Below are 26,087 nucleotides of genomic sequence, written 5' to 3'. Positions count from 1 at the left end.
GCAGAAAAATAACGTCAACAAATCACATATTCAGTTATCATCCAGGAGCTAACTATGAAGTAACTGCCGTCGCCCGCAATTTAAACAATTTGTCGTGATGATAAATCGCAGCAGCATGCAATAAATGTTGTTTGATGTTGCCCTCTGGTGCTGGATTTGGAAATCGCATGCATCTTATGAATGTAAAATGTGATAAAAGTAATAAAGTAATTATACATTTAAAATGAGAAGGGTTTAATTATAGAGTCTCCAAAAAAAAAAAAAAAAAATTTGGCTTACACAGAGGTTTGAAGATAAATACTTTTTAACTAAATTTGAAAAGGCAACACTAAATACTTTGCAATAAGTGCAGTCCCAAAAAAAAAAAGATTATATGTCTTCAAAGATTCTTCTAATTGACGACAGAAGGAGCAAATGGGGGGAAATACTGTTATTAAATTATAATTTACTAGGTAGCAACTGTGTATAATTTTAATAGAGACTTCAACAACTTTATTTAAAAAAAAAAGGTGAATAAGCCAGAAATCTTCCCATTCTGTGTATCTACACTTTTATTCCAAAAATGAACACAAATCTCTATTTTATGGATTTCATAGTTGCAGAACAACAACAAACAATGTAAACCTCCAAGTGAACTGAAAGGAAAAAACATTATCATCACAACTTAATGCCATTTCTGATGTCCTGGCAGAAATGCGAATGTATGACACTTTTATTATTTATGTATTACTTTTGTAAAACTAAAAGGAACAAAAAACTGCACACTTGCGTCTGCACACAACTGCACCTAATGAATTGGGACACCAATTTTTTGTTATAAAAACATTGTACACATGAATGCCAAATAAATTGAAATATGACTTTTAAGCAAGATTTATTCTGATTTCAACATTCAAACCTTTACATTATAGAGCGGAAGTTAAACGGTCTGGGAGGTAGACAACCAAAACATTTCACAAAAGCATGTGTTTTGAGAGATAACTGATCAAATATTAGATATACTGTACTGTACAACAAAAATACAAATCATAAATTGCTCAAAAAGTGCAGTTTGTTATGATATAATATGTGCAGATGCTTCATTTTAAGGGCGAGCCACTGTATAAAAACATATGCATTTTTTAAAAAGGTTGTATGTAATATGTAAATGTTTTAAAACAACTTTAATAATCATGTCAAACAATAAATGGGTCTTTATTTAAAGATGGAGTTATAAAAATGAGTGCATACATGTACACTGTGATTCAGTGAAAATGAAGAGGCAAATGTTACTAATGTATTTAATCATCATATAATAAATATATTAGAAGATGGTCAGACATGAATAGATTTTAAAAATACAGGACACAACAGTACATTTCTCATTTAATCTTGTGTAATACTGTAAATCAGTAACCTTAATTTATTGATAAAGACAATTCAGTAAAAATATGATAGAGAATAAATCAGGATGAGAACAATTAAGGAAATTATAAATAGGTGAGAGAGGTTAATATCAACACACTAACCATCATAACAAATACAGTTTGGTGAGACTTCTGCAGAACAACCGCATAACTCTCTCAGTTCGGTACAGCGTTACATCAAGAGCTGCTGGGAACATTTCGAGATGAGCAAGAGATAAATCAAATGAGGTAACAGGGAAATAATATCCGGTGTAAGACCGTCCCTCATCGCACCCTTCCACTTAAGAGAAATTTCAGTGCAAACTATGTTCATTTATTCTCATCCAAACATAAAGTCAATCAGGAAACTATAGCGTATTGAAGGTTTAACCATTTTCAGGTGTCCAGAATGTACAAACAGCATTGTATATTAGACAGACGCATGACATTTTCGTAAGACTGATTTGTTTTACTGAAAGGCAACTTTAACCCCACTGAGCTGCCTCGATTAAATAGACATGTTCCATATCCAACAGACACGTATGTTTTTAAATGGTTTTAATATTCCTTTTAAACCATTTTACAGTGGCTTGACTTGACTAGGTCCAGGATACCAACTGTAACAGTTACAAAGCTCCTACATTTCCAGGCTCAGAATGTAATACTTCCCCTCAAACTAAAAACTACTTCTTTTAAACAAAGTTCAGAATCAATCATTTGGCATTTTGACCATTTCATCCCAATGTAAAGTGAGAAAATTTGTGTTTGAAATGTCTCAAAATGAGAATTCTCTCCGCGTGTCATCCCTGATGTACAGGACTTTCTTTCTTCAGATGAACACAAACATTTTTTTTTTTAGGAAAATAATCCATTTCTGTGAGTCCATGTAGTGCAAGTGAATGGGTGACGCTTGGTTGACGCAAAAAAAATGAAAAAACGAAACCCCAGTGGATGAATCAATGTCTTCTGAAGCGAAACTATGGGTGTGTGGAGGAAAAATACTAATATTTTTTGATCTACTGTCATTTGAGCATTCAAGAGAGGGACGTTGTGACACTTAACGAAGTGAAACTATGGTCGTAAGTGCGTTCGGGAAGTGACGCTGAACTGCCACTTCTTGTGCGAGCTTCACATCACACTTACGACTATCGTTTCACTTCAGAAGACATTGATTCACACTCAGATCGCGTGGATTACTGCCATGATCGCTGGGTGTAGTTAGCATTATATGGACTCCTAGAGATGGATTATTTTCCTAAAAATCTTCATTTGTGTTTATCTGAATTAAAAAAAACCATTGTGGATGGCATGAGAGAATGGATAAACCATCCTTTTAATAGTTCAGTATGTGAGACATCAGGCTATTAGTTCCATTTCTTTTACTTCAAGTAACCTGTTATATTAAGGCAATACCATCTAAATGCAATCTACAGTCTCGATCTGTAATACTAACGTGGCATCATCCATATTTATGAGTATTTTAGGTCTATAACAAGAGCTAAGCACTACCATCTACAGTCGGCAGCGGTTCACGGGACACTGTTAAGAGATCGGGTCCCGACTGCAGTCTAAGCTGGCATAAGAAATAAGATCAGAATTAGAAATAAAATCTGTAAACCCACAAAGCTCGCCCTCGAAAAGTCTCTGAAGCATGTAATAACACATTTGAATATTAAATTAGCTGTAAGACCAAAGAAAAGTAGAAGTTGGCACTTTCCATTTTAGCTCAGCAACTTCAGAGGGAGTGAAACTGTCTCTTCCAGTGCATCACATATTATTCATTACTGTTTTGGAGAAAATATTGAGAATTTTTTTAATCCGCTGACTGAAGACATTGATGTGTGGGAAATATTGCTTAGCGCTAATGATGATAGATAATAAGTGATGATGGAATTTTTATCCAATGAAAGTCCTGTCCAAACAATGGAAGGCCGGTCCTGACAGCCACTGGCTGCCCGTCATATGAAGAAACGAGGGTTTGTCGCACATGCATAAAGGATAGGAAGAAAGCAAGGAGAAGTTTAGAGGACCAGTATCATTCCTGAGTTGAATCAAGCAGGGCTGGAGATCTCTACTCAAGCTTCTGCTGGAGTTTCTTCTGGAAGCAGACGGGCAGGATCGAGACGACGGCTAAAACCCCCAAGACGATGAGAGAGTTCCAGGACACGGCCTCGCCGGCTGTGGTCAGCTTGTACAGCGTCGTCCCTGCGTTTATCGCCACAAACGACGGAGGAGCCACTCCTGTAGATCAGACAACAGCTATCAGAGGATTCATTTGTCAACTGTGCAACATTTCAGTAAACTCTCTGCTGATCTTCGGTTATTTTAGACTGAAGTTTTGTTTTACTTTACCAGAATGTTGCGAAAATTTGTGACATTTGTGGCACTGGCTGTATTTTCATTTTTTACATAGTCACACTTGTGATCTTTGCATAGTATAAGCATAGTAAATTAATTGAAATATGAGTACAATCTATAGTAGCCTTTAATAATGTCTATATATATATATCCAAATGCAAAACATAATAAAAGTAATTATATATATATATATTAGGGCTGTTAAACGATTAATCGCATCCAAAATAAAAGTTTGTTTATACATAATACATGTGTGTGTACGGTGTATAATTATTTTCTATATATAAATACGCACACATGCATGTATATATTTAAGGAATATTGGCATGTATATACTGTGTATATATATTTATATTATATATAATTTATATTATATATAAATTTTTTATAAGTAAATAACACATTTTCTTAAATATATATATGCATGTGTGTGTATTTATATATAGAAAATAATTATACTCCGTACACACACATAAATTATGTAAACACAAACTTTTATTTTGGATGAGATTAATCGCGATTAATCGTTTGACAGCCCTAATATATATATATATATATATATACAGTGCTGACCAAAATTATTAGAACGGTGTTTTAGAACATTTTTTTATGTTTTAAAGTTAAAGTCTCTTCTGCTCACCAAGGCTTCATTTATTTGATCCAAAATAAACATTTATTTGATTACAGCAAAAACAGTAATATTGTGAAATATGTTTACAATTTAAAATAACTGTTTTCTATTTGATTATATTTTAAAATGTAATTTATTCCTGTGATGAATTTTCAGTGTCACATGATGCTTCAGAAATCATTCTAATATAATTCTAATAAATTCAAAAGAACAGCATTTATCTGAAATGGAAAGCTTTTGCAACTTAATAAATGTCTACACTGTCACTTTTGATCAATTTAATGCATCCTTGCTGAATAAAATGATTAATTTCTTTAATTTCTTTCCTAAAAATTTACACACAACTGTTTTCAACATTGATAATAATAATAAATGTTTCCTGAGCATCAAATCATCCTATTAGAATGATTTCTGAAGGATCATGTGACACTGAAAATTCAGCTTTACAACACAGATATAAATTGCATTTTAAAATATATTCAAGTAGAAAACAGTTATTTTAAATTGTAAAAATATTTCACAATATTACTGTTTTTGCTGTATTTTGAATCAAATAAATGAAGCCTTGGTGAGCAGAAGAGACTTACTTTAAAACATTTAAAAATGTTACCGTTCTAATAATTTTGGCCACCACTGTATATATACACACAGAGACACACACACACACACACACACACACACACACACACACACACACACACATACACATACATACATGTACCCGGTATGTATGTGTGTGTGTGTGTGTGTGTGTGTGTGTGTGTGTGTGTGTGTGTGTGTGTGTGTATATGTTGACTGCAATTTTTGTTTCCAATAAAATTTTCTTTAAAATGAGAAAATGGCATATGACAAGCTCTTCCATGTGTCTTACATGCAGCAACACCACACAAACTTGTGTGACTGTGAATCATTCTTTGTGAAAGTGATTTGTTTGAAGATTGATCTTACCGAGAAAGGTGCCCAGGAAGAAGACACCCAGAGGCACATTAATGACCGGTGAGGTGATGTTGATGAACCAGTTTGGAAGGAAAGGAGTTATTCTCAAAAAAATGATGTAATTGATGAGGTGTTCTCTATGCTTGTCCACCTGCGAAGACATTAAACATCGGCTCAGCGTTACGGTCAGTCAATTTACATGCAAAAAGGAAAGCTTATGATATGAAAATATCACCTGTTGTGACCATTTCTGAGCTCTCTCTGTGAGGTACTTGTAGACCATCGGCCTCCCGACTAAATAAGACAACATGTAGCAAAAAGATGCTCCTAGGCCTGAACACTGTAAAGCACAAAACACAACAGCATTTTTACACAACAAAGTCACTTTTCATACTAGAAGCCAAAGTTTGGCAGACAGACCATTTTGAAAGGAATATGCATACAAACAAGGAACTTACCAGACAGACGAGGAAGAGAGCGAGTGGAAAAGGGTAGAGGTAACCAGACAGTATACTGAGGAATATGGAGCCTGGGATGGCAAACGTCTGAAGACTGAGAAAGGCTTAGTTAAGGCCTTAAATAAATACTGAATAAACACAGAGCCAAGCTGAGACAAATCATACATACTGAACTATCTAACAAACATGAATAACAAATACTCCAAGAGATAACCTGTTAGAAAAGATGTTTGACTCATCCCTCGGTTCGCAAAAAACAAACAAAAAACGAGTGCAATAATGCACTTACAGCACAATGGAAGTGTAAAGGCCGCTATATACTCACGCAAAACTTATTTTGTTCTTCGCTTAGGGGCTAAAAAGAAGTTTGAAATAAGTGAGCAGCGGTTTAAGTAACTCACACACTGTGCGATTTGGCCGTCTGAGACTAATTTAGCAGATCCTAAAAGATTCCTCTTATCCTAGGCTAAAATCTGAAGTCTTTCATCGTTTGTTTGACATGTTCACCGACAACCGATTAATGACTGTTGCGATCAAATTTTACCTCAGACGAAAAACTCTTGCGTGCGTCCACTTTTAACACGCCTTGACTGTCGTCCAGTCTGACATTAATGACGACTGAGATCTTACAGTGTGACATGGCTCACAGCGAGGATCATGTTCGTACAGTCTGACAAGCAACAATCGCAAAGGACTATTATAAATCGCACAGTGTGCCACCCGGCTTTAGCGAACATCCCGACACTGCTGAGATGAATATGTAAATATGTGCTGTGCGCTTTCCTCTCAATAACAAAATAAACACACGACTAAAATGACAGCGGTGAGAAAACAGCAGTTCAGAAAGCATCTGATATCGCGATGTGGATGTTTGCACCAGCTCTGCAATTCGACACTTCAGTCATGTCACGTTTATTTATATAGCACTTTATACAATAGATTGCTTTAAAGCAGCAGCTTTGCAGTATTAAACATGAAAAACAGTGTCAGTGTCACTTCGATTAGAATTACAACTTCAGTTTCTACTATAAAGCATCTCTCCAGTGTGTTTATTTAATTTTTTTTTACTCACGGACGCCTGACCTCGACGGACTCAACAGAAGAAATGAACCGGAGAAGATTTCCATGTCAAAAGAAGGCGGAGCCTCAGAGCCACACCCACCTATGACATAATCGCCATGAGCCAATAGTAGTTTGGAGGTGTTTACCAGCCAGAGCAAACTTTTCCAGAAAGGGTTAGGGTTTGCTTTGGCAAGCTGTTTTCAACAAACGATCTTCGTTTTGGCCTGATTTTGTTTGAAATGACAGTTCACACCAGTTTGTTCATCGGTTTCGCTTGAAGTATATCGGGTTGCCTTAAACTTAAAGGGATAGTTCACTTTGAAATTAAATTTTGGTATGTTTTAGCTTACCTCAAGGGCATCCAAGATGTAGGTGTCTTTTTTTCCGCAGTAGTTTCAATTTTGATATTTTTAGGTCAAACCGTTCTTGTCTGTCAGTCCTATAATGCAGGTCTGTGGTCACTGTCTCAAAGAGCATGCACAGAGTCCAAATTAAAACAATTCCCCATCGTCCAAATTAAACAATTCCCCATCGTAAGTACACATTGATGGCCTAAGACACGAAACGAGCGGTTTGTGTGAGAAAACGAACAGTATTTATATCGTTTTTTAACTCTTGTACACAGCCACGTCCAAGTGATCTGAGGGCGCTCGCGCATCCTGGTGTGTGACGTGTGTGCAGACTGGTGCATAGATATATATACACTAGATGTCGCCTTGGCTACGGCAGTTCATTGGAACGAATGCCATAGGCAAGGCGGGATCTATTCTAGTGTATATATCTATGCACCAGTCTGCGCACACGTCACACACCAGGATGCGTGAGCGCCTTCAGATCACTTGGACGTGGCTGTGTACATGTTGAGCTGAGTGCAGACCACACCCCTTCAGCCTGGGTGCTTTGGTACTGGGTGTGGCTCCCAGCTGTAGGCAGCTAGTTAGCCACCAGGTGGGAAGAATCTGGTGATTAGGGGAATTGGAGTCACTCACAGCATGGTAAGCAGACTGGGAAGATGTGTGGAGAAACTGGGCCTGGAAATGATACTGCAGGACTAAAGCTTGTTTGAACAAGGAAGGAGTCGGTGAGCATTCGTTTGTGCAGTGTGGTGGATTTTAACATTTAAGTGAATCATATAGTTATACTTGGGGAAAAAAAATGTGTGTATTTAAAAAAGAAAAAAAAAAATCATGTGCTTGAATTGTAAGCTAAAATGTTATACATTTAACATCATGAAGGTTTAAAAGTACAGTTAAAAGAAATGTATTGTAAAGATTTTAAAATGGTAAAAGTTGAAAGTGTGGGATTGTGTATTGTGTTAAAGCTGCTAGAGTTTAAGGTTAAAATCATTTGAGTAGTGTTTTAAAAGTGTCTTCAATTTATTTGGGTGCTTTAGATATGAGGTTTCTTTTTTTTTTTTTTTTTTGCTTATTGTCAAGATTAATTTCTAGTGTTTAAAATTAAGTATTTGATCCTTTGGTATGATGTTTTATTATGGTTATTTGGGTTTATTGTATTTTTTCTTGACCCACTTGTGTTTGTGTTTAAGGTTTTTTACCTGCTTTTGACCACGACAACTTTCAAATAAAAGAAAGAAAAGAAAGAATTGATTCCTGGTCATTGAGTAAAATCCAGTCCAAACCTTCAGAGGCAAGCGTACCCTTTCAAGTGGGGGAAACTGCAGGGTTGAACCTCACAAAAGTGAGGGCACTTGACAGTAAAAAACCGCTGTGAAGACTGGAACAGAGAATCCTGAACAGCAACCAGCCAGGCCTGATAAAACGGGAAATCATCTCACCCAATCCTGCTGAAAAGAAGATGGCTGACTCAAAGACACTGGAGCAGCTTAAAGTCAATAGGACATCCGCAAAGCGGCAATTTTCACGGCTGGCTAACAACGTAGTCCGGATGCATGCCATCACACCTGAAGAGGAGCTCAGGGACAGTTTCAAAAAGCTCATAATTGAGGCCAACAAGGTTATGGAAGCCAACGATGACGTAGAGGCCCAGTACCTTGTAGAGGCAGAGCTGGATACGGATTCCGAAGAAGTTCCCATGTTGAATGAGCAGCAAAAAGCCGATATTGGGAAAACTGCAAGTGAGTGTGAGATGAGACTGAACGAGCTCAAGGAGCTTATCCAAAAGACACTCTGGGCCAACTTTGGAGAAGAGGAACTGACGATGGCAGTAAAGGCTGCGGAGGAGAAAGTAGAGAGTGTGACGTCCTTTGGACCTGGTGGGAATAAAGAGGCTTTTGACTTTATGTTTGATTACATGGAAAAACTGGTTAAGAGGGCAAAAGAACTGCACACACAGTGGAAGTGTTGGGCTCCTCCTGCTGAACAGAAAGATTTCCAGCTGCGGGTCAGAGATCTTGAGCAGATCATCCCCAAGTTAATGTCAAGAAAAGCAGAGTTCATTCAAGCAAAAGCTGAAGAAGACGCCGAAAGAGTCGTGAGTGCAGCTTCTATCAGCTATCCAACAGCAGCCATTAGACTGAAGCCTACTTCCCTCCCCAAGTTTACTGGCATCCGGCGAGACTTTCATCGCTGGAAAAGGGACTGGGAGGCCCTCCAGAGGCAAGGGGAACCCACTGGTTCAAAAGAAGTCAAAAAGTTCCAGCTTCTTGACAGCTTGGATGAGAAAGTAATGAGAGATCTTCGATTGATGACCTATAACACAGCAGACGACATTTTTCGTGTCCTAGAGAACCGGTTCGGAAGCCAAACAGCGATCGCTATTGAAATAGTAGAGGAGCTCCAGAGACTTCCAGCTGCCAAAGGTCACCAGCCCAAGAAAATTGTTGAGCTCATCCAAGCCGTGGAGAAGGCCCTTGAAGACCTGAGTGACCTCGGTGACACTGGCGCTTTAAAGAATCCTCTGGTGACAAAGTCAATTGAAGGCAAGCTTCCGGATGCACTGAAGAAAGAGTGGCTTCTCTATGCAGCTGAGAGAAGCAGTACTGACCCAGAGAAGCACTTTGACTATCTTCTGGCCTTTCTCAAGAGTCAAGAGAGCATCTACGAACAGCTGGATCAATTGAGGGATGAAGAGCCGCTGAGGAAAGAAAACCGACCTGAGCAAAGGCAAGCTAGAACCAGAGCCTCAAACCAGTCAAGTAGCAATCTCTCAGGATGTGTCGTCTGTGGGGACATCAAGCACAAAAAGAAGCTGTACTTCTGCAAAAGGTTCCGTGTGCTCAAGCTCACAGAGAAAAAGGACGCAGTGCGGAAGCTGGGAGCCTGCTGGAAATGTCTGGAGGTCCATGACGAGGGTAATCACTGCAAAACTTTGTTTCTGTGCAGAAATCCCGATTGTAGAGAGCAGAGAGCCACAGACCATCACTACTATCTGTGTCCCAGAGCTGAGGCACTCAGAGACAGTACGGCTCAGAGGAGGAGAAAAACCAGCACAGTGGGTGGTGAGAGCTGGAGGAATTACACCGAGGCCCAGGAGGAATTCTTCAGAAAACTCTCACCTGAATTAGCCCAACAATGCCGGGACGCATTCTGCAACACAGCAGCGAGCACCTCCCATATTGCAAAGAGTCATTCAAGTCTTCTGGTAGAGAGTGGCCTGGCGGAGTGGCCTGTCATCATGATGTTGTTGGAGGTAACAGCCAATGCTGGGCAGAAAATTGGGACTCTTATCGACCTAGCTTCCGATACTAATTATATCACCCATGAGGCAGCAGGTCGGCTCAATCTTAGAAGTGAAGACATCACGCTTGTAGTCCATGGTGTAGGAGGCATGAAAGTCTTTGTTAAGACAAAGCGGTACCTCCTGAAAATTCGGGTCAACACCTTAAGAGGCACTCTCAGATCCCACCAGCTGGTTTGCTATGGCTTAGACCGCATTGCAGACATTCAAAGACATGTGTCAGCTAAAAAACTGCAAGAGTTCTTTCCAGACATTCCACTCAGCGACCTGGCAAGGCCAAGGGAGATCCACCTCCTTGTAAGTCATAAGGAAGGCCAGCTGGCTCCACAGAAAATCCGCACAGTGGGGGACCTTGTGCTGTGGGACGGACCAATGGGAAAGACAGTTGCTGGCACCCATCCTGAGTTGTTTGAGGCGGTAACTGTATCAGCCCACACATCGAGAACGCATTTTGCAAGGTCTATGAGAACTGCTGCTGTAAAGTATGAAGAACACACCTGTGTGGTCCCCATTCATCGTCAACAAAGCCAGCAACCTCAGGGATTCAGTTGTGTAACTACTACATCCAGCTTCCTCGAGTGGTGGAAATGGGATAGTATCGGTGCTGGCTGCATCCCGAAATGTGGGGGTTGTCGCTGTGGAAACTGTCAGCCAGGCGGCAAGGAAATGACCCTCGCTGAAGAAAGGGAGCTGGAGGTGGTAAAGAATGGGCTCACATATGTAGTTGCTGATGAGCACAGTGAGAGGCCTCACTGGCATGCCAAGTACCCCTGGGTAGAAGATCCAGCCACATTACCAAGCAACAGGAGTGCAGTTGAGGCAACATTCTTCAGGACTGAGAGGCAGCTGACCAGGGAGCCAGAGTGGAAGGCTGCCTATGCTGCTCAAGTTCACGAGATGGTCGAGCGCCGGGCCGCAATGAAGTTGTCTAAAGACATCCTTCAGACATGGACTGGCCCAGTGTGGTACATTAGCCACCTCATCGCACCCAACCCACACTCCGTCACAACTCCGGTGAGACTGGTCTGGAACAGTAGTCAGAAGTGCAGAGGGGTGAGTCTGAATGACCTCCTGTTAAAGGGCCCTGACGTCCTCAATTCTATTCGTGCTGTGCTTCTCAGGTTCCGGAGGGGAGGTTTTGCGGCTTTGGGAGATATAAGGAAGATGTACAATTCAGTGTGGCTTGAAGATCGGGAGGTGCATTTGCATAGGTTTCTGTGGCGTGATTCTGAAGAGGAGAAACTGGGCGAATATGCAGTCACAAGAGTTAACATTGGTGACAAGCCAGCAGGCTGTATCGCTCAACTCGCCATGAGGGAGACAGCGAATCTCCCCCAGTTTAGCCATCTTGAGGAAGAGCGTCGAGTGCTAGAGGAGGACAGCTATGTCGACGATATCTTGACCTCTCATAACAACTTGGACCAGCTCAAAGTCATTACAGAAAATGTGGAGCAGATCCTGGGAGCAGGAGGGTTCAAGTTGAAGCCATGGGTCTTTTCTGGTGAAAGTAGGAGGGAGTTTGTTGGAAAACAGGAGCAGGAGGCTACTCCAAAGACTGTAATCCTGCCAAATCAGCTCAAGGAGGAGGACAACAAAGCTCTTGCCCTCGGCTACACCCTGGAGGATGACAAGCTTCATGTTATGGTCGGGATAAACTTCTCAAAGAGGAAGAGGAAAATGAGACTTGGCCAAGACCTTCAACTGGAAGAGGTGAGAGCTCAAACGCCAGACCCACTAACACGACGAGAGTTGCTTAGTCAAGTTTCTGGGCTGTATGACCCAGTTGGTCTGACGACACCTGTAAAGCAGAAAGGAGCCATTTTGGTTCGAAGAGCATTTCAAGAGGCCAAACCCAAATGTAGCACTGTCAGAGACACTTGGGACCTTGCACTATCAGAAAAGCTCAGAGAAGATGCCATCAGGCTTTTTGAAGAATATGCTGAGCTGAGCAAAGTCAAGTTCCCTAGAGCCCTGACACCAGTGAGCGTGCCAGCTGAGCCTGATGCAATTACCTTTTCTGATGGCAGCGAGCATGCTTATGGTGCCGTCCTGTATTTGCGGTGGGACTGTGACCAAGGTCCGACGGTGAGGCTGGTGGAGTCCAAAGCTAAGCTGGCTCCCCTAGACCATAAGGGGGAAGCAGTCAAGGCAGAGCTATGTGGAGCAGTATTCGCCGCCCGGTTAAAGAGGTACTTTGAACAACATGGGCGAATTCAAGTCAAGCAGTGGTACCACTTTGTTGATAGCCAAACAGTACTTTGTTCAATTCAACGTGAGAGCTATGGCTTCCAGACCTTTTTTGCCAACAGGATTGGAGAAATCCAAAGCAGCACACAACTTCAGGATTGGTGGTGGATTCCTGGACCTCTGAACATCGCTGACATCATTACTCGTGGGGCTGGCCCAAAGGAGTTGGCTGAAAATTCACCATGGCAGCAAGGGCCAAAATTCCTGAGTCTACCAGCTGAGAAGTGGCCGATTAAGTCTGCAAAGGATGTATCAGCAACTGCCAGAGAGAGTGTTGGAAGGATGCAGAAGAAATCATTTGCTGCGGCGCTCACAAGAGCTCAGGTGAAGAAGGAGCCACCAGACCGGGAGCATCGAAGACCACCTGCTGGTGCTGCTGTCCGAAACCTGGTGGATGAAAGACGGTTCAGCAACCTTACTCACCTGGTCAAGATGATCGCCTGGGTCTGGAGGGCAGCAAAATGCTTTGCAGCTAAAAATAAGATCCTGGGAGCTCCAAAGTGGGAGGCGGTTTCGTCAACCGGGGTCATCACCACGACAGAGCGCCAAGATGCTTTAAGAGATCTTTTTCTTGCCACACAAGAGGGAGTGACCTTTCCAGCAACCACAATAGACCGGCTGGTAGTCTTCAAAGAAGAAGAAACTGGGTTACTGGTTTGTGGTGGGCGAGTCCAAGCCTTTAATGAAGACAGAGTTGGTGTCCCCCTCTTACCTTGCAGCGCCTGGGTCTCAACATTGCTGGTTCAGGAAGCTCACAGCAAGGGTCACGAGGGTGTGGCTGCGACTCTATTGAAGGTGAGAAAGAGAGCATGGGTCATTAAGGGACGAATAATTGCTCGAAAGGTCATTGAAAATTGTGTGGTCTGCAAGAAAGCCAGAGTGAGAAGATGTCAGCAAGTGATGGGTGATCTGCCTCAAGAGAGAACCAGGCCAGCATCTCCATTTGAGTTCACAGCAGTTGACCTGTTTGGACCCTATCAGGTCAAAGATGATGTCAGGAAAAGAGTCACAATGAAAGTCTGGGGAGTCGTATTTTGCTGCATGGTCAGCAGAGCAATCCACACGGAGCTCGCCAACACAATGTCAACTGAAAGCTTCCTGATGGCTTATCAGAGGTTCACAGCAATTAGAGGCCACCCTAAGAAGATATGGTCTGATCCAGGGACAAATTTTGTTGGTGCCAAGTCTGTTCTGAAGGAGTTGTATCAGTTCCTGGACAGCCTGGATAGGTCTGCTGTGGAGGATACTTCAGCTCAAAATGGAACTGACTGGCACTGGGAAATTATGCCAGCTGATTCACCTCATCGGAATGGCTCTGCTGAAGCAGCTGTTCGTATTGTGAAGAAGGCGTTCCAGAGTCTGGGAAGAGAGTCAGGGCTCTGTTTCAGCGAGCTTCAGACGACGCTTCAGCTCGCCGCTAATCTGGCAAATGAGCGGCCCATTGATGCCAGGGTGCAGAGCCTTGAAGATACAGTGCAGTACATCACGCCCAATACACTTCTGCTGGGACGAGCATCATCAAGTGGTGACTGGAAGACATTTGATTTCACAAGCTTTCCCTATAAAAGACTCCAGGAAATGCAGCACCAGGTCAACAAATTCTGGAGGTCCTGGAGCCAACTTGCTGGTCCTAATCTTTTTGTGAGAAGTAAGTGGCACACCGTACAGAGGAATGTCGCAATTGGAGATATTGTTTGGCTCTGCGATCAGAATGCATTGAGGGGCCACTTTAAGCTTGGAAGAGTCATCAGTGTCAACCCTGACTCCAGAAATATTGTACGGGATGTGAAAATTAGAGTTGTGGCAAGCTCCTGTATTCCGGAGGTGAGGCCTGCAACATCAGCATCCAAGTATCCTGCATCCAAGCATCGCGTCTCCAGCATTCGGAGGGACCTTCAGTCCACAATTCTTCACCGGGACGTCCGACGGTTGGTGGTCCTACTGCCAGTGGAGGAGCAGGCAGGGAGCACAGGAGGGAATCTCTGACTACTGGGTCGCTGTGTGCGATCTTTCCAGCGGTTTCCGTGGGAAGATCGAGTGGGAGGTGTTGAGCTGAGTGCAGACCACACCCCTTCAGCCTGGGTGCTTTGGTACTGGGTGTGGCTCCCAGCTGTAGGCAGCTAGTTAGCCACCAGGTGGGAAGAATCTGGTGATTAGGGGAATTGGAGTCACTCACAGCATGGTAAGCAGACTGGGAAGATGTGTGGAGAAACTGGGCCTGGAAATGATACTGCAGGACTAAAGCTTGTTTGAACAAGGAAGGAGTCGGTGAGCATTCGTTTGTGCAGTGTGGTGGATTTTAACATTTAAGTGAATCATACAGTTATACTTGGGGAAAAAAAATGTGTGTATTTAAAAAAGAAAAAAAAAAATCATGTGCTTGAATTGTAAGCTAAAATGTTATACATTTAACATCATGAAGGTTTAAAAGTACAGTTAAAAGAAATGTATTGTAAAGATTTTAAAATGGTAAAAGTTGAAAGTGTGGGATTGTGTATTGTGTTAAAGCTGCTAGAGTTTAAGGTTAAAATCATTTGAGTAGTGTTTTAAAAGTGTCTTCAATTTATTTGGGTGCTTTAGATATGAGGTTTCTTTTTTTTTTTTTTTTTGCTTATTGTCAAGATTAATTTCTAGTGTTTAAAATTAAGTATTTGATCCTTTGGTATGATGTTTTATTATGGTTATTTGGGTTTATTGTATTTTTTCTTGACCCACTTGTGTTTGTGTTTAAAGGTTTTTTACCTGCTTTTGACCACGACAACTTTCAAATAAAAGAAAGAAAAGAAAGAATTGATTCCTGGTCATTGAGTAAAATCCAGTCCAAACCTTCAGAGGCAAGCGTACCCTTTCAAGTGGGGGAAACTGCAGGGTTGAACCTCACAAAAGTGAGGGCACTTGACAGTACAAGAGTTAAAAAACGATATAAATACTGTTCGTTTTCTCACACAAACCGCTCGTTTCGTGTCTTAGGCCATCAATGTGTACTTACGATGGGGAATTGTTTAATTTGGACTTTGTGCATGCTCTTTGAGACAGTGACCAAAGACCTGCATTATAGGACTGACAGACAAGAACGGTTTGACCTAAAAATATCAAAATTGAAACTACTGCGGAAAAAAAGACACCTACATCTTGGATGCCCTTGAGGTAAGCTAAAACATACCAAAATTTAATTTCAAAGTGAACTATCCCTTTAAAGGGTTAAAGGGTTGACTTGTGTACAGCCATTACCGGAAGCCAGTGATTATAGTTTATAAAGTTACAAATATGGATATTTTTTCTTACAAAAACCCATCGCTTCACTTCATAAGGCCTTTATTAACCTCCTGGAGCAGTATGGATCACTTTTATGATGGATTTTAGGGCTTCAAAATCTCAGGTTCTACTCACTCCCATTATAAAGCTTTGAAGAGCCAGGATATTTTTTAATATATCTCCAATTGTGTTTGGCTGAAAGAAGAAAGTCATATACACCTAGGATGGCTTGAGGGCGAGTAAATTATGGGATCATTTTCATTTTGAACTATTCCTTTAAGGGGAAAGACATTTTAGAAAGTTAAAAATGGGAATAAAAAAGCTACAAATGTCAACATTCGTTAACTTCAAAAGTTAACATGAATTAACAATTAAAAATATTTCTAAACAATTGATTAATCTTAGTTAATATTAATTTCACATTTACTAATGCATTATTACTTTACTAATACGTTATTAAAATTGTTAATGCACCAGAACTATTGTAAACTACCAACAAACATTATAAAGATTAATAAATATTGTTAATAATTTGGCTAAAACTTTATTTTAGTGTCCATGTAACAAGTTACATGTAGTTACTATAGTAATAACTGTAAATTATGCATAATCACACGCAACTCACTCTAAAACAATCCTAACCCTACGGTAAGTGCATGTGAATTAATATTACTCCGAACTTAAAAGTATAATTACACTGTAACAAGGAAACCTTAAAATAAAGCGCAACCCCAAATTGATTGCTCATTGTTAGTTAATGCATTAACTAATGTTAACTAATGGGACCTTATTTATGTGAAATGTTGTTTTAGTTATTTGAAATGTCCTGTTAAAGGTTAGTCAACTGTTCTAAGTTGTAATCCATTTTAATCACCATTCAGTCTAAATATTCAACAACAGAATATTCATACTGGTTCATTCAATTCATTGAAAGATATGAACAATTCATTCTCAAAATGGACATTGTTAGGTGGCATTCTTCAGGGAAGTACCAAATTTCGGCTTGTTCTTTTGTCAATAATATCCCGAGAAAAATTCAAGATCACTCATGATGGCACAAAGGATACAAGATATATGTAGCGAAGTATGCTACAAGCACTTGAGTGTAATATGTGTCCTTGTATTTAGACAGCACTGTGCCCAATGCCTTGGCATCATCCATGTCTTTAGGAATTTTGATGTTTCCTTTCTCGTCTCTGCAAGACATCAAGAAAAGCATCAAACCATAATAAAGCACCCGTTAAAAAACTCCATCAGTTCAGAAAAGTGCAGGCAGACTCACTCGCTCAGCTCTGGGAAGTTTCTGAACACGAGATACATGACACAAGCAGAACAGGCGAAGATGGAGACGAGGAGGAGGATTGACATGCGTGCAGAGGCTCCTCCGGGTGACTGGACTCCTTCGAGAATAATTCAAAACACAGCATGAATAACCTCTCAAATCATCTGTGCAATGTGTTGCATACATTTGCATCACTTGTTCACGAACCTCAGGGAGATTCAGGCCCGTGAGAGCGCTCCTATGCGGTGAGCTAGACTAGAGAACGCCAAAATCATGTATAATAATGTGACATCATCTTAAAGGAGCAGTGTGATTATTATCGACACCAAACCGGTTTACAAAAATAACTTTCTGAGGAAAATCTAGGAGTTAAGCCCCAAGTAATTGACATATATAATACATATTAAGCATAAATAAAATTAATTTAATATAAATTATTATCAGGCTGAAGATGTTTTTTTCACATTTAAATATTGTGCTTTTTATTAAATCCAGCTCTTTTTTTTCTTTTTTTTGTATGTTTGCTTAAAATAACCTGTTATTCTATCAAATCACAAATCCAGCATGTTTTATTTGTTGATATTTCTACTAATACTATTTAAAAGTACTATAATATAGTCGGTTCACTCCAAGTTATTACAAATCAGAAATGCATGAAAGATACGATTCTCAGTTCAGTTGGAACAACTCAAATCCTAAACGAAAAAAATGAATTAATAAATCACACACTGCACCTTTATTTCGCCTTGTGACATCACGGGTCACGAGTGATGTTCAAATGTATCAGCCAGTTTAATATATATTGTATCAATAACAAAATTAAAAAAGTATCCTATAATATACAAATATAGGATTTATTATCCAGTTAAACATGTTTTGGAAAAATTTAAGCAGAATATACCTGTGAATTTTGTGGACTGCTGAAATAAACTATTTTGCATTTGATTTAGCATGTATTTAGGTAATTTTGGAAAGGAAACCTAATATTAACAGACAACTGGGGTGTATGAAAAAAAAATGTGTGTATTTGATGTGTTTTTAATTTTCAGAATGGCATTTTGGAATGTAATAAAAAATACATTATCCGTTTATTTATTCTATATACAGTGCTATGCATAAGTTTAGACAACCATGCTAAAGTTGACTAAAAAGAGGAATAAAAAATCATATTTTGCAAATTGAACTTAATGCCTTATTTTAAAAAATTAGGAAAAATCCAACCTTTAAGGACACCAATTTTCTTTGTGAATGAATAATGTATCGTAAATAAATAAATGTTCTTCCTTAAAAAACAGGGTGCATAAGTTTGGGCACCACTATGTTAAATTCCCATAGAGGCAGGCAGATTTTTATTTTTAAGTATTTTTTTTAATTTTTTTTAAGGATACTATGCATCCTGATAAAGTTCCCTTGGCCTTTGGAATTAAAATAGCCCCACATCATCACATAGCATTCACCATACCTAGAGATTGGCATGGTTTTATTTCGGTTAGCCTAAAAGCTAGTTTGATTTGCATTGAGAGAATTAAAAAAAAAATTTTTTTTTAATTTAAAAAATACTTAAAAATAAAAATCTGCCTGCCTCTATGGGAATTTAACATAGTGGTGCCCAAACTTATGCACCCTGTTTTTTAAGGAAGAACATTTATTTATTTACGATACATTATTCATTCACAAAGAAAATTGGTGTCCTTAAAGGTTGGATTTTTCCTAATTTTTTAAAATAAGGCATTAAGTTCAATTTGCAAAATATGATTTTTTTATTCCTCTTTTTAGTCAACTTTAGCATGGGTGTCTAAACTTATGCATAGCACTGTAAATAAAAAAAAACTGGCTTTTTGCAACAACAACAAAAAAATATTATATTATTTGATAAGTGACTTTAAATTATACATAAAGCTTTTGGAACAAACCACAAACAAAAACGCACTAATGTTTTAAAAGCACTGAAATTGATATAACTTTTTTTTCTAGTAGCTAATGTTGGTAAAAATGTGACTTTGTAATAACTCTTGTTCTTGTGGCATTAAATAAAAACAGTTCAGTTTAGAGGATGACCTCTGACTAAAAGTATGAGTAATGCAAACACATCATCAGTGTATTACACAATACATTTGGCCAGAGTCACATTTATAGTCCATTTCAGATGATTATTTCTTATTTCTTCCCTTGTAAGACACAGTTTAAGAGAAGAAATAACACAAAATCGAATAATAATCGACAAAACATTTGATCCCTGATCTGAAGAGTTAGTTAATTTTATGTTAACGTTAAGTCAGTCCTAGATATTAAAGTTCCAGCTGTCATGTTTTCTGGTCGTGTTCAACAACAGATTCTCAATATAAATACATACATATATGAACTATTCCGACTCCGAATAATCGAGGGACATTTACATAATAACTGTGTGAGATTGATATCAGGACACCCAGTCCGAATTACCTTTGGGAAGTGGTGTTTCGATGGAGGGCCTCGGTTCCTGCTCGACCAGAGGACTGCTCTCTGTCTCTCGGTTTGCTCTCTTCTTGGCCATGACGATCTGTTTCAGCTAAAGAAATTAACGAAGGCAGATCTCAGATATTAACTGAGATCATATGTCAATGTAAAAGCTGAAATCTCCTCCTACTTCTCAGGACACCGGTGACCTGTGACAGTTGTCTTCTTCCTCGGTGCTGTTCCGTTCAGATCTCAACGGCATTGTTAGGCCGCTATTGCCATCTAGTGTCAACACTCAACACAAGCGCCTTGGAGTGACACGCAAATACCATGGTAAAAATACATGGGCTGAATCCGAAAGCGCTCCCTATATACCCTCAAATATGGCATTATTTGAGGGGACAGCCATTTGCAGTGGTATCCGAAACCGTAGTGACTTATTCAATCCCACATGGCACCGCAATAACGAATTCGCTCGCTATTTTTCATTCACTCCTTCAAGTGAACAGTATTAGTGGACTAACGGGATAGTGAATGAGGGTTTAGGAAGCAATTTCGGATTCAGCCATGGATAACCTTTATAAAAAGGGTTACTGCGACAATATCACCTAAACATTAAGTAGTAACAGTACCAGGGTGTTTATTGTTGTTGTTGTTGTTGTGAGTTGTGGTAATGTTCAGTATCTAAAGCAAAATATAGGCCTACAATAAAAAGCATCTCTATATTATAGGCCTGTACATGGTTGCAAATGTTAAAGCAAAATGTAAAACTGGGAAACTTGAGTAAAGACACAATGTAGTATTTTAATGTTTATTTATAGTGACAATAATTCATTTCGTCCATGTGGGGACAAAAGGTGGATACCATTAACCGTGTAAAAGTAGGAACACAGAAATAAATAGGAATTTGTTTATACTAAGTGATAGAAAGTGAAGAGCTGCCTGCATGCCTGCAAGAGCATGATTATAGTTAGGTTATTTAAGTTATCACTTTACTAAACGATGACTATAAATTACTAACCAACAATAAAAATCGCTTGTAACTTGGTTCAGCCAAAATTACTGGGGAGACACAAACTGGATTTATTAGAGGCCGATCTATACATAACAATATAATATTCGACTGGTTCTGGACTTGCTGGAGTGTATAATCAAGAAATAGAGGATGATGGGGTTATTTTATTTTTGGATTTCTATAAAGCTTTTGATATGTTAGAACATTCTTTTATTTTAAAATGTTTTAAAATGTATGGGTTTGGTGAACATTTTTGTTATTCAGTTATTCTACACAAATAGCAATAGCTCAGTTTCCCAGCAGATTTGATATCAAGAGAGGAGTTAAACAAGGCTGCCCCATCTCACCTTCTTTATTTATTCTGGCTATAGATGTTGGCTCTCCTAATTAAAAACTTGGACAGGAAATTGTGCTTATAGTCAATTGGCTGACGATACAACATTATTTTGATAAAAGGTCTTGACCAGATTCCTAAAGTATTTGTGATTCAGGTTTAAAGCTCTGGCAAATGTGAAATTATTCCCATACATGAATGCCCTCGTAAAATGTCATATAATATTCTGATCAAATCAAGTGTCATATATTTAGGCATACATATTTTTAAGGACGAGGTCATGATGGAAAAGCAAAATGTCTGGAAGAGAATGAATGCAAAGGTAGACTTGATGCATGGATGCTAAGCTATTTGTCTATTTTTGAAAGGATTTATCAGCTAAAATGGAAAGTTGTTATGTGTCACTGTGACACCTGTCTTGGACTTTGTTTTGCTTTCTGTGTTTGTGCACCATGTGTTTTCTTGTTAATCAGTTTCAGCTGTTACCTGTCATCATCCTCATCAGTCATCATCACCTGTTGTCACTCAGTCTACTCATTTGTCTATGTCTATAGTCTCCCTAGTTTCAGTTTTTCCTTGTTGGTTCTACGTCTTTATTGCTTGCTATGTTTGGTATGTGTCTTGTTCATAAATAATGAAGAGTTTAATCATTATCCGTCTTCTTCGTCTTCCTAAACGTGCCTCACACAGCCCAAGCGTGACAGAAGAACCGACTACACCCTAAGAGTTGGTAATATAGACTGACTAAATTAAGGAGAACATGGGCGGTCTCCGTACCCTGCTGAATCCTTCAGATCGGCTTGTAACCCGTTTCCAGGACGGCCAATGGATTGAGAAGTATGTCGAGAGGTTCCTCGAAATTTCTCACCTCATGGACTGGGCAGATGACGTCCTAAAGATTGTATTCTGGTACTGACTGGACGATCATCTGCACCAGCAAGCAGCAGCGATCCCGGGTACGTTTGAACAATACCTGGATCGTGTGCTGTGGTTGTGCTCAACCACCGTCACCAGCCATCTTCATCACCACATCTCCTATCTTCGTCCAGAGTCTCGTCCCGTCGAGACCACCCCTCTAGAGCTTCTTCACATCATGCCTGCCCAGCCAGAGACTGTTCACGTCATCCCTGCCGTGCCTGTGTCTTCGGACAAGATGGCCGCTGCGCCTGAGTCAGCTCTGGAAGATGCAGCACTGATCGTAGTGGCCACAGCTATTTTGTGTGTGTGGGCAGCACAGACATCAGCTACAACCCGTGAGCCCTCGGCAAAGATGTCCGCCTCCTCAACGCCTGAGCCCTCATCTCCGGCCAAGATGGCCGCCGCCACGCCTGAGTTGGTTCCTGAGCCTGAATTCCCACCCAACCACCCTCTCCCGCCCCCTCTCATCCAACCGTCTTCCTCATCTCCTCTGCCTCCTGTCAGCTTACAGTCCTCAGCACCATCGTGGACTGTGTATGCCTGGAATCCTACTCCAGCCACTGTGTCCAGGATTCTACATCGGCCCATAAATCCACTAGCTCACCCTTGGCTTCTACCTCCTTCTCCACCGTGGCCCATCAGTTCACCAGCTCCACCAGCTCCACCACGTTCCCCCGGATCTGCCTTGGTTGCTCGTCCACCTTCCATCACCCCTGAACTGCACTCCTCTGGCTTCGCCTCGTCCCTTCGTTCCCCCAGTTCTATTGGACTCCTCACTCCCTTCTGCTCCTCCTTGGTCCTCAGTCCCTCTCTCCACCACGCCCTTCTGTATCCCCGTCTACACCTCCGTTGCCCAAGCCAGCGGCTTCCCCGTGTCCCTCTGAACCCTCTGCTCCACCATGAACTTCCGTCTCCCCCTGTCATATTCCCCCATCGGTTCCGCCTCAGTCCGTCATCGCCCTAGAACCCTCTGCCCTTCAACCTCCATGGCTCCTCCCTCCATCGGCTCCACCATGGGTCACGAGCCTTCCCGTTGGATACACCTCCCTTCTGCCTGTACCCTCTTCTCCCAGTAATCCACCGACCTTCTCCAGCCCTCCGCCTCCTCCCAAACCCCCACCTTCATCTCTTTCGTTACTGTGACACCGGTCTTGGACTTTGTTTTGTCTTCTGTGTTTGTGCACCATGTGTTTTCTTGTTAATCAGTGTCACCTGTTACCTGTCATCACTCGCCGTGTGCACTTGTCACTTAATCTCCTCATTTGTCTGTGTATGTAGTCTCCCCAGATTCAGTTCTTCCTTGTCGGTTCTACGTCTTTACTGCTTGCTATGTTTGGTACGCATATTGTTCATAAATGATCGTGTTATCCGTCTTTGTCTTCCTGAACGTGCCTCATGCAGCCCAAGCGTGACAAGGTGTATCGATCCTGCATCTTGTCTCTCTATTTCTAATAGAGCTATTAAGACCAATATTCAAATTACAATTTTATATGAAGAAAATATGAAAATGGTGGTTTACAAGCCTTTAACTTTATTTGTGTAAATGAAGGTCAAATGGCTTACTTTTTTTTTTTATAACAAATGAAAATAGTTTCTGGTTTTGCATTCTGTTATATTTAGAAAAATGGGTGGAATTGATTTCCTACTGAGATGTGATTTTACTGTTTCCAGACTGCCAATCAAATGATCTTCCTTTCACCAGCAGACTGTTATATTGGAAGCTATTATATAGGGATGCACCGATACTTTCATTTTTGGTACTTTCTGATACAGAGTATCGATACCTGTATTTTCACTGCATTTGTAATTTTTTAAATGTATTGGGTAGAGAAACCAAAATAATATAAATCATATTAGTTGGCTTAATTTGTTCAGCAAATATATATTTCCTTAAGTTATTTTCATGCTTAATTAAGCCTGCTAAAATGCATTGTATGAGCTTCTGTACTTTCACTGTTCATTATATTGCTCATATTTAATAGCACAGTGTATATTTAGAGCTGCTTCCGCAGGGCTCAGTGCTGAGGATTGTGTAACCGTGCTATGTGCGCCGTAGCTACTTTTGTGTGTGTGTGTGTATTAATCTGTATGCCTGGAATCTCAGGATACACGGTAATGGACCAGAACTTCAGGTTCGCTATAGAGCAAGAATGAGGTAAAGCACACTAACACAAAAACCAGACAGACCAGGAAAATGACTTTTACCAAGATGGTTTTCTTTTACTTTGCAGGAAAATTTAAATGAATGTAAAAATGAAATGAAATAACAAACAATAAAATAAAAACCAATGAAATTGTCTCTCTCTCTTCCCCTTTAAGAAATGTAAGTTTTGAGTAGACTTTGTATTTACTTGATCTATGTTATGATTCCGGTTTATTTTTGTTGATTGCAAGTGACGTCACTTGCAGAGGAAGCGCAAGTGGCTTATGGAAGGCCAATAGAGCTAAAACGTGTGGGACTGACACGTTAACACGCTATGTATGTGTTAGCGCGTAATTGCGTGTAAACGTGTAAATGGCGTGTTAAGACGTAATTACGCACATTTTGGCCCTGGTGGCCTTCCATACTATCCCTTCGGACTTGTCTCTCAGCCACCTGCCCATAGAGATCAATTAAAGCTTGTTTTTGAGAAAATCGTTTTGTAGCTCGTTGTCAACTTTACTATGATTGGAAATAAGTGTAATTTGTGATTTAACAACGTTTAGCTCACGAGTTATTGATCCGGGAAGTTCGAATCTGTGAATATATTGCTAACGTACCTTACTGAACTCCTTGAGTTAAGCACTGACCACATTTCTTTAAAGCTACACTGTGTAATTGTTTAAGTTGATTCTTAGCAAAAAAAACACTTTGTTCTTTCAAAATTATATGTGCTCATTCATGTGTAATTTTTTCTACCACCATGTAACTTTAGGGGCTCTGTAAGTGCCCATCTAACGAGTTTATTTTTTAGAAGACGACAGTAAATAGACACTGCCAAAAGAAGATGCCCCTACAAACCTGTTATCTGATTGGACAACACTTAGCATTAAAGGGGTAGTTCACCCAAAAATGAAAATGACCCCATGATTTAATCACCCTCAAGCCTTCCTAGATGTATATGACATTCTTCTTTCAGACGAATACAATCGGAGTTATATTAAAAAATGTCCTGGCTCTTCCAAGCTTTATAATGGCAGTGAATGGCCGTTTCTGTTTTGAAGTCCATAAAAGTGCATCTATTCATAATAAAAGTGCTCCACACGGCTCTGGGGGGTTAATAAAGGCCTTCTGAAGCGAAGCGATGCGTTTGTGTAAGAAAAATACCCATATTTAAAACTTTATCGACTAAAATAACTAGCGTCCGGCAGACGGCCGTACAGTACGCATCAATTTACGGTGAAAGAGTAACACTTGACCTGGCGCACAACATAATGACGAACGCGGAAGCGCAGAGGATAGAGCAAAACAAAACACCAGTCACGAATTAGAAGTCTAACACGAGAGTTTTTAAAGAGAAATGTCGGAGGAGCTTGAGTTTGTTGCCCAGCCCTGTTTGCTTGAACCGCGAGGGGCGTCAAAGCTTACGCTACTCATCATACACAATCAAGTGTTACTCTTTTGGCGTAAGTCAACTTGTGTACGGCCGTCTGCCGGAAGCTAGTTATTTTAGTCTATAAAGTTTTCAATATGGATATTTTTCTTACACAAACGCATCACTTCGCTTCAGAAGGCCTTTATTAACCCCAGAGGGGTTAATATCAATAAATATCAATAAATATCAATAAAATCATGGGCTAATTTTCATTTTTGGGTGAACTAACCCTTTAACCTTGCTTCTTGGCATGCTTGAATTTCTCTTTTCAAGTCCTGTTCCATCATAGCCACTAAATTCAAGTAAGGAGTTTGACTAGCAAACTAAAATATTTTCATAGGTCGACCTGATATTTTTTGGGATCATTGTCTGGCTGACAGTCTTCTTCTGAATTGCCTGGTATATTTAATAATATTTATTTAATTCATGCTTCCTGCAATGATAAAGCAGAAACATACAATCACACAGAAAAACAGAATGTTATGGTGAGTTGTGGATATCAATATAGTTATATATCATTATAGTTACGGTACCGTTC

The 26,087-nt window shown here is 40.1% G+C and overlaps 1 protein-coding gene across 2 annotated transcripts; it reads right to left on the bottom strand.

Moving 5' to 3' along the window:
- Positions 1-2,433: 2,433 nt before the first annotated feature.
- Positions 2,434-19,978, bottom strand: tmem41b (transmembrane protein 41B). Of its 2 annotated transcripts, XM_079865590.1 has the most exons (8): positions 19,898-19,978; positions 19,714-19,819; positions 17,272-17,389; positions 17,057-17,185; positions 5,769-5,862; positions 5,546-5,650; positions 5,323-5,461; positions 2,434-3,626 (listed from the first exon to the last, which is right to left on the bottom strand). In XM_079865590.1, exons 2-8 carry the CDS (start codon positions 19,802-19,804, stop codon positions 3,457-3,459), a joined length of 846 nt encoding a protein of 281 aa, XP_079721716.1. In that variant the 5' UTR covers positions 19,805-19,819; positions 19,898-19,978; the 3' UTR covers positions 2,434-3,456. The 2 variants fall into 2 exon arrangements, with proteins under 2 accessions (XP_079721716.1, XP_079721715.1); XM_079865589.1 differs by having other exon boundaries at positions 19,714-19,961.
- Between the last annotated feature and the right edge of the window lie 6,109 nt (positions 19,979-26,087).

The sequence above is a fragment of the Squalius cephalus genome (genome assembly GCF_949319135.1).
Source record: "Squalius cephalus genome assembly, chromosome: 3".
Lineage (NCBI taxonomy): Eukaryota > Metazoa > Chordata > Actinopteri > Cypriniformes > Leuciscidae > Squalius > Squalius cephalus.
The sequence above is the reverse complement of the archived record's forward strand: the minus strand, read 5'-3'. Positions and strand labels throughout refer to the sequence as shown.